The sequence below is a fragment of the Dunckerocampus dactyliophorus genome, chromosome 12, assembly GCF_027744805.1.
Source record: "Dunckerocampus dactyliophorus isolate RoL2022-P2 chromosome 12, RoL_Ddac_1.1, whole genome shotgun sequence".
In the NCBI taxonomy this organism is placed as follows: domain Eukaryota; kingdom Metazoa; phylum Chordata; class Actinopteri; order Syngnathiformes; family Syngnathidae; genus Dunckerocampus; species Dunckerocampus dactyliophorus.
This window is the reverse complement of record NC_072830.1, coordinates 14,872,555-14,888,059: the sequence shown is the minus strand read 5'-3', so window position 1 is coordinate 14,888,059 and position 15,505 is coordinate 14,872,555. Positions and strand designations below refer to the sequence as shown.

The 15,505-nt window shown below is 39.2% G+C and overlaps 1 protein-coding gene across 1 annotated transcript; it reads left to right on the top strand.

Annotated features, from left to right (window-relative positions):
• The first annotated feature begins 997 nt into the window (after positions 1 to 997).
• LOC129191478 (zona pellucida-like domain-containing protein 1) lies at positions 998 to 12,461 on the top strand. The gene is made up of 11 exons (XM_054794855.1): positions 998 to 1,070; positions 1,468 to 1,692; positions 3,067 to 3,287; positions 3,394 to 3,575; positions 5,979 to 6,051; positions 9,792 to 9,889; positions 10,108 to 10,188; positions 10,343 to 10,514; positions 10,599 to 10,704; positions 12,072 to 12,101; positions 12,286 to 12,461. Exons 1-11 carry the CDS (start codon positions 998 to 1,000, stop codon positions 12,459 to 12,461), a joined length of 1,437 nt encoding a protein of 478 aa, XP_054650830.1.
• Positions 12,462 to 15,505: the final 3,044 nt, after the last annotated feature.

The window sequence follows — 15,505 nt, the reverse complement described above, 5'->3', positions numbered from 1 at the left end:
ACAGGAAATAACATCCCAACAGTCACTTTTACAGTCCGTTTATTCTTTGTTTACGTCACATTGCGCGGTGCTACGGGATGACTGCAGGGACATAACAGACGGCCACCGCTACCAATAACAAGGTACTGAGCTAACTAGTTAGAGTTAGCCTCTCCAATTTACTTATTCTAAACTTAAGAAAGTGTTTCAAATGGAATGGGGAAGAAGGACAAAGAAGCCAAAAATGTACCACTTCCACACTGAATGAGAGGTGAACATTTTTTTTTCATTTGATCTCAACCATGGCCGTTCATTTGATCTCAACCATGGCATGTCGGCTCGGCTCTGTTGGTTCAGTAGCCAGTCTCCATGCAGTGTGAAAGGTAACGTAATCACGTCATGGTTCATAACAATACTGATGCCTGGTGACAACAAGGCATCATAGAACTTGTCTTTCAACATTTTTTGACTAATAGGCCATAGCCAACCACGAAAAAGCTGTCTGTGACCCCCCACGCAGAATGAGTCCATGACCCTATTATTGGTCTCTAGGGCAGGTATGATTGAGGTGTGACATGACCAGGAAAAAGAATCCAGGCAATTTTGTTGGTGTCTGAAGAGCAGTTTGAAGAAAAGAAGCGAGAGTACTACATTTTTCCTGCATTGCAAGTGGTTGGTGTCATGCTCTTTTCTTTTGACGATATAAAAGCGCCAGCGGGTAAGAGCCTTACCTAACTCGAGCATGAGAGTACAAAAGTGTAAAAGGAACTTTACGTTCTCGCTTCTTCATCTGCCGTGCTGAATGCGGGGCACAATGTAGGCCTCAGAGAACATTTTAGTGACACTTTGTGCATCCCAATCACCTACAGACAACTCTGCGTCGCCCATGAGCTGACTATTATGTCAATGTGAATATGGGCCGCCGCAGTGACTGATGACAGCTTAATTCCCTGCCTATATATAACCCCCCCCTCAAACCTCCCTAGTGAGGCCTGGCGTTTGTGTCAGCTGACAGGTGATGATCAGAACCAGGAGAGGCGAGTGGGAACCCTCGCAGCCAGCTCAGGTTTCTGGGCTCCGTGAAAAGATTTGTTGAGGCCGTTTCAGGTCTGATGGAGCTTCCCATGTCCGTCACCGAGGCCGTGTTTGGATAATGGAAGCCTCTATCTTTCATATCTGTGCACACACAACAAAATGAAAGCAAGGCTGCCCCCACCAAACTGTCTCCATTTGTTGAACTTCTCCCTGGTGAGGTGGCTTTGAAGGCATCAGGAAACGGTTAAACAGGCGTAGAAAAGATAGCAGCGCGGTTGAAATGAGGCGTGACCTCGGTTAAAAAGGGGTTGAAAAACAGCAGGTCCGGGGGCCAACATGAGCGACTGAGGTGAGGGGGAGGGCAGAAGGGGGCAGGATCAGAAGGATCGGCGAACCCGAGGATAGAAGGTTGCACTACTCTGATCGAGGTCACAGAGGGCAGTCGTGTGGAAGGGACATCTTGTTTGGGGATAAATGCCATTTTTGAGCTTCCGCCCAAGGAATGCGTGCCGCGCCATGTTGACCCTCTGAAGATGACGGCGGCCAAACGTCTCCCGGGTGCCAAAATGATGCCATCGTGCTTCATCATCACCATCCTGCTGATGAGTAGCGCCGCATCGGTCTCAGCGCAGTTTAACGGATACAACTGTGACGCCAACCACCACAGCAGGTTTCCTGGTGAGGATCTTCCAGATATGATCAACCCACCATACACTCTGACTGCCACCATGGTGCTTCTCTCTCACTTAGATTGTCTACCACTGTTTGGGAATAGGGCTTTACTATGCACCATCAGACGTCAGGGGGAAAAATACCATCACATCCCTGCTGTCTGACAAAAAAAACCTCCCAAAATAGAAAACCACACTTCATGCAGCCAGACTTAAAATTTGCAGTCAGCTGTAAGGATTCAATGCTGACAATACTCCTTCATATCAATGCAAGTGAATTTTTGTGCATACAATTAATACTCACCTATTCTCAATGAATGACAAAACAAGAGCTCATGTTTCAGAGAGTTTCTGAAAGATGTTCATTTAAATTGTATTCATGTGGTTATCATTTTAAGTGTGTGTTGTCCTTTGATGAAAACACATTTAATAAAAAATAAAACATCGCGATTACAATAATAAAAAAATAAATAAAATAGATACTTCATAAATATACTTTAGCAGTAAGAAGCAGGGAAAATATAATCATTTGATGTAACAATATTTTGATATTTTAACATTTTACTTTTAATGAGATGTTTTTCTTAAGTAATAATAAAAAAATATAAAACAATTACAATAAAATAATCATCAATATACTATAGCACTAATACTGCAGCAAAAAAAAGGACAAAAATCTAAGCAAGATTAAATATCTGAACTCAAGGTCAAAATATTTTCAATATAATAATTACAATTTAATTATGCAATAATTAATATAATAATATTTAGATATTTTTACATTTTATTTTTATTTAATGAGATGTTTTTCTTAAGTAATAATAAAAAGTATAAAACAACAATTTTAATAAAAAAAATAGATACTTTATTCATGTACGACAGCAGTAATACTGCAGGGGAAAATAAGCCAAAAATCTAAGCAAAATTAAATATCTGAAATCAAGGTCAAAATATTTGTAATATAATAATTATACTTTGATGCTACAAAAGTTTTATAAAATATTTTGATAGTTTAACATTTTATTTTTTAATATAGTAATATGTACCGTAATATGTAGTAAAATCTGAGCAAAAATAATTCACCAACTGAACAAGAAAATGTGACTTTCCAAACTGCTTGAAAAAAGTAAAATGGCCTTTTGGGGACTCAAATGTGTCTGTTGGCAGATTATTTATCTTATTTTTAGTAATATAGCTCAGATTAACATAAGACAACTGGTGTAACACAGAAGGTGCCTGGTAAGAAACAATATCTTCTTTGTGGAAAATAAATATTTTTGACGCTGACTTCTGATATTTAACCTGAGATTTCACTCTTCTCAGTGAGTAAGAATGAGTAGAGTGTATACTATAGCGCTGATTAAAGTGGTATGTTTTAAAGGTGAGCGGGACATCAGCGTATACTGCGGTGTCCAGACCATCACCGTGAAGATCAACTTCTGCCCGGTGCTGTTCTCCGGCTACAGCGATACAGATTTGGCCCTCAACGCTCACCATAGTGACGCCCAGTGCCGAGGCTTCATCAACAACAACACCTTCCCCACGGCTGTGGTGTTCAGCATCGGCCTCAGCACCTTGGAAGCGTGTGGAAACAGCCTGGTGGTAAACAACACACAAAGGCTGTTTGTGTTGCTATAAATAATAAGACGGCTTCATTATGTTGTGTATTGATTTGGGAGTGTGCAACAATCTTTCTCTCTTCGTACAGGTCACCACAGCCCACGGGCCTAACGCCTATGGGAATATGTCCCTGGTACAAATTGGGAACGTCTCTGGCTTTATTGATACGCCCGATCCACCGACGATAATCAGCTACCTCCCTGGTTTGTTGTATAAATTCAGCTGCAGCTATCCACTGGAGTACCTGGTCAATAACTCACAGCTGGCATCGTGAGTTTTATTCCTATAAGAAACGACAATCATCAATTCATATTAATGTAAACTATTTTAATTAATGTCGGTGTCATTGTTTCACATGGTTGTATGTGTTTGTTTGTGTAAGCCAGGGGTGTCCAAACTTTTTCCATTGCTGGCCACATCATTAAAAATGAAAAGATGCAAGGGTCACTTTGATATTTTGTAAAGGATGCTACGAAGTTATATTTATTTCAAGAAAAAACGCATCTCAGCTTTGTGATATAGCTGAAAAAGCCTATTGTTAGTATATATTTTTTTAAAAATGCTTCCAAATATTTAAACTTTCTTCTTAAATAATCTTCATAAATTTTCTTTTTGTTGTATTTTGACTTCGTTATTGCGTAATTTTTTCCCAACCTAATTTTCCAAAAATGTAAACTTAATTTTGCTTCTCATAATATTAATTTCACAAAATATTACAACTTTCAAAGATTTATGTATTTTTTCCATTAATATTTCAACTCTATGCTACTAAAATTACAATATTTTTTCTGAATATATTATGAGTTTGTTCTCATGAAATTGCTCATTTTTTTCTCTTAATATTTTGACTTTATTGTCATAAAATTGCGGCTGTTTTTTTCATTTCTACTTAAAAAAAATTCCAACTATTTCAACTTTCATATTGTAAGTTTTCTTCTCCTAATTGTTTAATTAGACATTATTCTGACAACATTTGAACTTTTTCCACAAACTATTATTTCAAAAATTATATTATTACAAGTTAAAACACAAAACATATTTTTTCTTGAATATTTCAACATTATGCTACTGAAATGTTATTTTTCCTCATATTATTACGATGTTATTCTAGTAAAATTACAACTTTTCCTTGTTAGATTACAACTTTTTTCTCTTAATAGTTTGACTTTGTTCTTGTAAAATTAATACAGATTTTTCTATTTTTGTCGTTGTGGTTCTTTTTTTTTTTTTTTACTTTTCTTGTTAAATTATATTTTTAGAATGTGACGCGGACAAATGTCTCCCGGGCCACACTTTGGACACCCCCGGTGGAAGCTTACTCTGAACCGCTGCACACAAAAGGGTGAACATTTGTCAAAACACACACCCCTACTGTGTTGCTTGTGCCATTATGTTTCTGACAAACACACCACATGGTGACGCTGTTATTAAACCCTCCCACCCCCATTACATGTACACTCCTAATCAAAATGTTAAGACCAGTTGCAATCATTTATATTTTGTGAAGTGCAGCATTGCTCTTTTGAAAAAGCCAGTCAATAGCACACAGATGAGGGCCTTCAGTCATGAGGGATGCCCCCTGCAACATCTCCACATAACCACTGTCGTTTGACGCCCCTGCACAACCTGAAGCTCCATTGTTCCATTGACGAATCATGATGGCGCCCCTTCCACTGTGCCGTGTGGAAAACATCTCAGGTGGGATCTCCTTGTCATGCCCGTTACGTTGGAAGCCATCAGGGCTGTCAAGGTTACATTTTTTGTCATCAGAAAATAAAACTTTCTTCCACCTTTCAGTGTCCCATGTTTGGTGCTCTCCTGCAAATTCCAAACGAGCAATTTTGTGGCGTTGACGACGAGGCCTTCGAAGACATTTTTTGTTTTTAAAACCCTCCTCTCGCAGATGGCGTCTGATGGTTATTGGAGTGTACTGGGCACCAGTAACAACCTTCACTTGGGCCGAGGATTGTCCCGTGTCTTGACGGACAGCCAATGGGCTCCTCCAGCTCAGGGCCGGTGACATATTTTTGGGTCTACCACTTCACTTTTTCATTCCATAACCCTCAGGATGTTTCAAATGACTGTCTTACTGCATCCAACCACAGCGGCAATGGCTCGCTGCGAGAGGTCTTGCTTATGCAGCACAACAACCCCACTGCGTTCAAAGACAGACAGCTTTTGTGCCTCCAACTGTGCAAAATGTAAATTCTTGCAGCTTTTCAACTGGTCTGAAAATTTTTGATCAGGAGTGTATGCTAACATGTCTTCCAAGGCATTTCGAGCACAAACCATGGGGATATGGCGGAAATTCCATACTTGCAAGCATGGCGCAAACAGTTTAGGGAATACTCTTGTCTATTGCAGCATGAGCAAAGCAAGGACCATTAAGGCATTAGAAGAAGTGGCCTTCAAACTCATTTGGTACTCCACAAATGTCCAAAGATCCCCAAGAAAAACGTCTTCCCCAAAAGTGTGGCATGTGCATTTGTCATGCCTTATTCATGATAGTTCGTAAATGCAGATCTTTTGCCTCATATCCATGTGCAACCATGAGGTGAGATGAAGGTGTAAACACACTGCGGTACTCGCAGTAACAGCACTCAAAGAATACAGATTGATTTTTTTTTTTTTTTTTTTTTAAATCTGCTGTTCATGCATTGTGTCTTTCCACAGCTCCTCGGTCGCAATATCCGTCAAGGACAGCAACGGCACATTTGTGAGCACACTGAGTCTCATGCTGTACAATGTGAGTTCCACGCAAACATTTCTACTTGAGGTTGTTAGGTTGTAAAGTTCAAAATCCGTATTCAGCCCGAGTGTATGCTATCGTAAGCCAACCAACACAGAAATTCATGTTTTATGTGAAAGATATCGCAATCTTTTTCATCTAAAGAAGTTTGGTTGCTAAATCACTAATTACTAACCGTCAGTGGCAATCGCCATAAAACCAACATTTATTACTATTATTGGTAATAGGGATGCTCCGATCGATCGGACACCAATCAATATCGGTCGATTTCCATGAAAAAAGCATGTGATTGGTATATGCCGATAAATCACAAAAGCCGATTACCTCTGGCTCGTACTATTGCAGCATGCGGCCTGTAGCGAGCGTCCCCCTCCCACTTTTCTTCACAGCCGAAAAACAAACATGTCTGCCGTGCGGAATTTACCTGCCGTTTGAGAGCTTGATATAAATTTTGCATCCTGCAAAACATGCCACGAAAAAAATCTCGCCGGAGTAGTACGTTAAAAAGCTTTAATTTAATAAGGAATTTGAAGAACAAACACTTGACAGAGTGTGGTGAGCTTTCGCGGCTGACGATGTGATCATCAGGCAAACGCTGGACAGTCAGCAGCCTTAAGCAAATAAACTGAAAAACAACTGAATTCATCAGACTAGATGACCAGCCTCTGTCAGCGGTGGAAGACACCGAGTTTGCTGCCTGCTCTCTCACCCGGAGCCCTGCTGCATGATACCAGGAAGTCCTGCTAGAGCGCCATCAAACTATGTACGCTCACATCCAAACTCTCCTTAACCAGATGTGGCTCTTTTGATGACTGCATCTGGCTCGCAGACATTTTTTAACATGATAAAATGTATTTATTACATTTTTTTTCACTGACATTTTAAAGTAAAACATTACAGAAATCACAGTGTTAAAAATATAAAACTTTTTTATACATTTTTGTACCGCAATGTGGGTGGCCAGAGCCAGTGACAGCTGTCCTTATGATATTTTCCAGGTCAGACACCAAAACTCGATTATTGCTGGATCATGCGGTAGCCTACCCGGGTCATTGAGAGGTCAAGGAGTAATCTTCCCTCCTTTAATCAAATAGCCAGCTAGCTAATTCTGCAGAGCAAACCCTTTTGACGAAGAAGATGGCGAAAAGAAAGAAAGACATGGATTAGGTTGCAAAACCATGCAGCACCAGAAGTCGCATTAATAGTAAGAAGTATTTTTTTTTATTATTGCATAGCTTCAGTATAACATTGTTATTAAAAATAATACATTCAAAGACTTATTATATTGTAAAATTGTTGGTCTTGCTTGAAAATGCACACATTTGGTTGTATTCAATGTGGGCCGCTGGCAGTCAGGGGACCTTAGAATGATCCTAACTTTCCCCCCTTATACGGCACCATGGCTCAATTGCACTCGTCATAAATAAATAAAAAAATGTACACTTAATCTACGTGATTGGTATCAGTATCGGCCGATTTCATGGATAATCAGTATCAGAATCGGCAGCGTAAAACCCTTATTGGAGCATCCCTAATTGGTAGTATTAGTTATTATATTCTATTATTCTTTTATTGTAATCATGGCTACTCACCACATATACAGTATACACTTTGATAATAAAATGTACAAATAAGTACAAGTATTATTAAAAGTATTGATAAAAAAAAATCCTTTAAAAAAATAAAAGTTAAATGAAAAATCTTCATTAAGTTGTAAACCTGATCCACTAACTCAGTGAATTTGTTTTAAAAGTATATAAAGTATTTGAAAAATTCTTATTTGCCTTCGATTACAAGAAACACTGGAACTGTAGTCTAGTATCAAAATAATTTTTAATAATATTTACTACTATGTTAATTTCTTTCTTTATTGTAATAAATATGGGTAATACGCGTTACTAGAAAATAAACCACATACAAATCCAATTATTGTCAAAATGACTATAATGAATATGTATGAATTCATCTGATATGTATATGTGATATTGGTATTATTATTAGGGTTATTATTATCATTATCGCCATCGTGTTAAGTTCTTTCTTCATTATAATAAATATTTGTAATGCACATTACTGGAAAATTTACAACATACAAGTCCAACTCTTATCAAAATGACTATTAATGAATATGTATATGTCATATTATTATATGGATCATTATTATTATCATTAACACCATCGTCTTAGTTTCATTCTTGATTGTAATAAATATGGGTAATGCACATGACTAGAAAATAAACCACATACAAGTCCAATTCTTGTCAAAATGACTATCAATGAAAATGTATTGATTAACTTGGATATTGTATATGTGATATGTGACGAGGATTATTACCATATACTGTTTTCCAGCTTTAAAGATTTACACATTTACTACTCGATATTGCCCAAGTGCTGTTAAAATGGCATACATGTTAAAATGCATATCTAAATCTGTTATGGATGTATGAAACTTACACAGTGGTGTGAAAAAGTGGTGTGGAAAAAGTGTTTGCACCCCTCCTGGTTTCTTTTTTTGTTCAATGTTTGTCACACTTAAATGTTTCAGATCATCAAACACATTAAAATATTAGTTAATGAACACAAAATGCAGTTTTAAAATGAAATGTTTCAGTATTAAGGGCGACTAAAAATCCAAACCTACATGGCCCTGTGTGAAAAAGTGATTGCCCCTCCGTTAAAACATAACTGAGATTAATTGAGATCTATCAGTCTGGAAAAGGTTATAAAACCATTTCTAAAGCTTTGGGACTCCTCATTATCTAAAATGGTGAAAACATAAAACAGTGGTGAACCTTCCCAGGAGTGGCCGATCAACCAAAGAGCGCAGCGACAACTCATCCAAGAGGTCACAAAAGACCCCACAACAACATCCAAAGAACTGCAGGCCTCACTTGCCTCAGTTGAGGCCAGTGTGCATGACTACACCATAAGAAAGACACCTGGCCTGCATGGCAGAGTTCCAAGGCCAAAACCACTGCTGAACAAAAAGGCTCGTCTCAATTTTGCCAGAAAACATCTTGATGATCCCGAAGACCTTGCATTTGGCGTAAAAGTAACGTCGCATTTCAGAAAAAGAACCTCATACCAACAGTAAAATATGGTGGTGGTAGTGTGATGGTCTGGGGCTGTTTTGCTGCTTCAGGACCTGGAAGACTTGCTGTGATAAATGGAACCATCAATTCTGCTGTCTACCAAAAAATCCTGAAGGAGAATGTCCGGCCATCTGTTTGTGACCTCAAGCTGAAACCAACTTTGGTTCTGTAGCAAGGCAATGATCCAAAACACACCAGCAGGTCCACCTCTGAATGGCTGAAGAAAAACAAAATGAAGACTATGGAGTGGCCTAGTCAAAGTCCTGACCTGAATCCTATTGAGATGCTGTGGCATGACCTTAAAAATGGTGTTTCATGCTGGAAAACCCTCCAATGTGGCTGAATTACAACAATTCTGCAAAGATGAGTGGGCCAAAACTCCTCCACAGCGCTGTAAGAGACATGTTATCGCAAACGCTTGATTGCAGTTGTTGCTGATGAGGGTGGCCCAACCAGTTATTAAGTTTAGTGGCAATCACTTTTTCACACAAGGGCCATGTAGGTTTGGATTTCTTTTCTCCCTTAATAATAAAAAAAAAAAATTTAAACTGGGCAAACACTTTTGAACACCACTGTATTTGTAGAATGTTTACAAGCACTGGTAAAATGTTGCCATTAAATTTTTTCTGTACTTCTGTACAGGATTCAACATACAACCAAATGCTTGCAATCCCTATGGCTGGTCTTGCTCTGAAAACCAGAGTGTTTGCAGCAGTGAAGGCCACAAACTTGGACAAACGGTACCATCAAGCTGTTATTTAACGCTTACACAGTTGTCAGGACGTGATGTGAATAAAAACATTTCCCTGACTGCTTTTCTATTGCTACCCTGCGTGGACTGTGCTATTATGTTATTATACGACACAAAGGCGCCAGTCCGTGGCAGAGAAAGTACTTTTCCCATGAGTAGTTTGATCTCTGTTTTGCGTCCGAATCTCACAGTTTTGTCCTCCTGCAGTTGGAACATCTTGATGGACTACTGTTACACAACCCCCTCAGGGAATCCTAATGATGAACTACGCTACGACCTTTTCCTGGGGTAATCCCGCTTCTTTCTCCTGATGATGAAGGCTCGATAAAACCACAAAAGGGGCACTATTACCCATTCAGTGAATGCAACAATGTCTTCTGAATATGTGCACGTCATATCAGGAGTTTGCCCCTTGTCTACATGTGTGCCTCTTTCCACGCAGCTGCTACAAAGACCCACAGACCACTGTTTTTGAGAATGGGAAGAGCCAGATGGGACGGTTTTCCTTTGAGGTTTTCCGTTTTGTGAAGCACAGACACCAGAAAATGTCGACGGTGTTCCTGCACTGCGTCACCAAACTGTGCAAGACGGATGACTGCATCATGCTCATGCCGGTACATTCAAAACACAAACCGTGTCAGTAAATGTGTACTCTCTGGCCTCAGGACTCCAAGGATGTTCGTTTGTGTGTTTGGCAGATCTGCGGGCGGCGGCGTAAGCGGGATGAAGAGGCCAGCTTCGCTTCCCCTGCGGCTGCGAGTGGGAACGCCATCATTAGTGCCGGACCCATCATTACCAGGAGTGGTATGAAATGACTTTTTTGGCACCATACCTTTCGGTGCCAACTGCAGTGGCACAGTACCAAAACTGTTTGGCTATGGAGCTCAAACGATGAAGGGCATATACAAGAATGTATTCATGCACACTAATTGGGTATAAGAACGCAAATTTACATGGTAATAGCATTATTTTCCATTTTGTCTGATGCTGAGATAAGCTTTCACTGCTTTTCAATTGTCTGGTTGTCAACTATTTTATGTTTTCATGACGTTCCACGCTTGCCTACCACACACTCCCTCAACATTTGCAACATCTGTGGCATTGTACTGTGTGATAAAACTGCCCATTGTGGAGTAGCCTTTTAATGTCGCCAGCCTACGTCACACCTGTGCAATAATCATGCTGTCTAATCAGCATCTCGATATGCCACAGCTGTGAGGTGGATGGATTATCTCGTCAAAAGGAGAAGTGCTCACTAAAACAGATTGAGATTTGTGAACAATATCTAAGAGAAATAAGCCTTTTGTGTGCATAGATAACATTTTAGATCTTTGACTTCTGCCCATGAAAGAAGGGAGAAAAAGCAAAAGTTTTGCGTTTGTATTTTTTTGTTTAGTGTGTATACCGTACTAGGGGTGTCATAAGAGCTCGCGAGATTAAAATTCAAAAGATTAAAACGTGACAAGATTTCTGATTCAGAAGAAAATGTTCTGTGGGCACGAGGCCTGGGACAGTAATAAACTAAATGAATGAATCCCACATTAAATGAAGATGAACTTGATCATTTTGCCGGCTTCAATATATTGCCATGTGCATGCGTGTCCTCCAAACAGGCAGGAAGAGATTTCACTCTGTGCATTGGTTTCAGCACCTTGGTGCATTTGTTCCATAGAACAACGGCATGAGCGGAGCGAGTCATACGGTCTCTTGTGAAGGTGGTTGAAGGCGGGGCACAGAGTGCAAAGAGTGTAGCCTCGTGAGAAAATTTGTCATATATATATTTATATTATATTATATATATATATATATATATATATTGTTTATATATATTGTATATATTTATTGTACTTTTCTTCAAAGTAATGTTAAAATCTTGTCTCCTCTTGTTCTCGTAGACCTCAATCTCATGTTTTGTCTCTCTCGAGTGTCTCGTGGCACCCCTAGTATATACACAATGTCTCAATAGAAATAATTTTTCAGAAATGTTTTAACTATACCATCTACACCGAGACAATACACTTTGGTAAAATAAAAAGTTGCGTTTGTACATTTACCATATTGACCAGAATATAAGACTATATTATATTACAATACAGTATATATAAGAATATATATGATAGAATATTATATTATAGAAATAAAAGTATAACTACATTTTCAATTTCTTTCAGATGACACTCCTGTCAACAACTCTCAGCTTGGTAAGCATCCTTATGCAATGTTATGAAATACAAAGAAAAACCCAATGAGAATTTCCTCAGGATGGTGGGACTGATGATACAAGAAAGTCACGGAAATTGATGGTTTACGCGTTTTTTTCCGGAAGAAACACAACCAACTCAGGTCAAAGAAGTTGTTATGTCACCTCCCACTTTTACCTTGCAGCGCCAGGGAACGCCTCCCAGCTGATGAACCCAGTGACCACTGCGCTGATCTCAGGTGTGGTCATCCTAGGCGGGATCAGCGTGGGCTTTGTCCTGCTGTCACTCCACCTCCTGCAGAAGTCCCGCCTACCCTTGGTGCCAGCAGCCTCAGGAGCTTGGAACCCTGCTTTTAAATGAATATGTTAAATTATCAACATATCCTAGTCATTTGTACACACACATGATATGTGTCGTCTTGTTCCAGGTGTCATCCGCTGAAGGATTAGACTCAAACTAAATAACTTTTCTACAAGTGAGCTAGATAGTTTAAGATAATTTTATTAGAAGGGAGTCAAAAAAATTAAGAAAAAAATTGCTTTTTTTGATGGGTGCATTGAAGTATTGCTATACCATATTGATTCGTGAAATAAACAACCATAGTGGCAGAAGGTTCACAATACAAACTTTGCTGCAGTGCAGTGATTGTAGAACATGATTTGAGGTCAGGTTATGTTTTAGGCTTTTTTTTAAATTTCACTTTTAATTTTTTATACCAATAAAAGATTTTAATACAGTATAACTGGTTGTTGAACAAATAATAATAAAAAAAATATATACAGTGTTCCCTCGCTATAACGTGGTTGCCTTTACGTGGCCTCGCTATTACACTGACTTTTTTGTGTGCAATTTTTAACAGTGTAGCATGCTTTTTTTTTTTTTTTTTTACAGCGTATGAACGCATTGTGTTCTGCGTCCTGATTCGCTAAAGGAGAACCATCAATCAATCTCCATGCCATGTGTCCTGTACAGTACAGAATGCGTTCAGCTTGCCTAATTTACATAATTGTTTGATCGCTAGCAGTGTGGGTCTTTAGTGCTGTATGTTTGCAAGTTTTCTCCCCAACAAAACTCACAATGTCGACGAAGCGCTCTGCGCCGACAAAGGCACCTGCAGTTGCCCCCAAAAGGCAGAGGACGATGCTAACCATTACACAAAAAGTTGGAAATCTGGCCATGCTGAAGGAAGGTGGAACTTCCGCAGCTGTAGGGCGCCATTACGGAATAAATTAATCTTCGGTTCGTACCATAAAGTAGGAAAGTAACATAAGGATGACAGCAGCAATACATTTGAACAAGGATGTAACAAGGGCTGTAAAGACCACGGAGAGGATGCGGATGCTTGGGCTGAGGTATACATGAACAAATTTAAAGCCATCATCGAGGAAGGGGGAAATAAGCCTGAAAACGTTTTTAATATGGATGAGACAGGCTAATTTTGGAAACACTACTCCGCGCTTTCAAGGCCCTCTATATGAGCAACTGAGAAAAGTGTATAAGGTGTGTGTGGTGAGGGGTTTTACAGCCTTAAAACAAATGTAATAAACCAAAAAACATATCCTGTAAATGAAAAATTATGAAATGATAAAAAAAAACATCTATAATAAATGAAAAAACATCCTGTACATGAAAAAACATCCTCTAAATGAAATAATATATCATGAACAAATAAACATAAAAAAACGAAAAAAAAATCAACTTCTACTACTCGGATTTCACTTAACATTGGTATTTTTTGGAACCCAACGCCCACGTTAAACAAGGGAACACTGTATATCATTTTAACATTAATCATGATCTGCCCGCGATCCGACTCGTATCTGCTTTGTTCCGCAAATGAAAACAAAAGCAGAACACTGACTGAACTCAGCAAAGAGAAAACAGATAACAAATCATTACCGGTGATAGAAGGCCAACTTCTATCTAGATTTGTATCATATCTTACTTACTTTTAATTTTTCCTTATGCTTGTACTGGTGGGCGTCCTGGTGAGACACAGTCGTCTGTCAGCATCAAGTTGAGTAGCCTGGAGGAGGGACATCTTGTGGGCCCTGAAAGTATCTGACACGAAGTTGATCCAGCATCTTCTTGGTATCTGGTGTTGTATGGTTGGTAGCTGGTTGGTTTAAAGGCATACAGTGGCGTGAAAAAGTGTTCGCCCCCTTCCTGACTTCCTATTTTTTGCATGTTTGTCACACTTAAATATTTCAGATTATCAAACAAATGTAAATATCAGTCAATGACAACACAAGTGAGCACAAAATGCAGTTTTTAAATGAAACTTTTGACTATTAAGGGAGAAAAAAAATCCAAACCTACATGGCCCTGTGTGAAAAAGTGATTTCCCCCTAAACCTAATAACTGGTTTGCCACCCTTAACAGCAACAACTGAAATTAAGCGTTTGTGATAACTTGCAATGAGTCTCTTACAGCGCTGTGGAGCAATTTTGGCCCACTCATCTTTGCAGAATTCAGCCACATCGGAGGGTTTTCCAGCATGAACCACCTTTTTAAGGTCATGCCACAGCATCACCATAGGATTCAGGTCAGGACTTTGACTAGGCCACTCCAATGTCTTCATTTTGTTTTTCTTCAGCCATTCAGAGGTGGACCTGCTGGTGTGTTTTGGATCATTGTCCTGCTGCAGAACCCAAGTTGGTCACAAACAGATGACATTCTCCTTCTGGATTTTTCAGTAGACAGCAGAATTCATGGTTCCATTTATCACAGCAAGTCTTCCAGGTCCTGAAGCAGCAAAACAGCCCCAGACCATCACACTACCACCACCATATTCTACTGTTAGTATGATGTTCTTTTTCTGAAATGCGGCGTTACTTTTATGCCAGATGTAATAGGACACACCTTCCAAAAGTTAAACCACACAGTATTTTCCCGAAGGTCAAAAATACAGACTGCAGAGTATTTTTGCAAAGGTCTTGGGGATGATGTTTTCTGGCAAAATTTAGATGAGCCTTAATGTTCTTTTTGTTCAGCAATGGTTTTCACCTTGGAACTCTGCCATGCAGGCCGTTTTTGCCCAGCGTCTTTCTTATAGTGGAGTTATGAACACTGACTTTAACTGAGGCAATTGAGGCCTGCAGTTCTTTGGGTGTTGTTGTGGGGTCATTTGTGAAATCTTGGATGAGTCGTTGCTGCCGTTCTGGCCAGGAAGGTTCACCACTGTTCCTTGTTTTTGCCATTTTTGGATAATAGCTCTCACTGTGGTTCGCTGGAGTCCCAAAGCTTTAGAAATGGCTTCATCACGGAAATTGGCCGATACTGATATACAGTATACAGTATATAATCCTGATATATATTAATATGAATTAGTATTAATATAATAATCATAATACCACCTTCAGTAAAGTAGAGAAGGTGTAGTAGAGAACACGAGGCAGGACTGG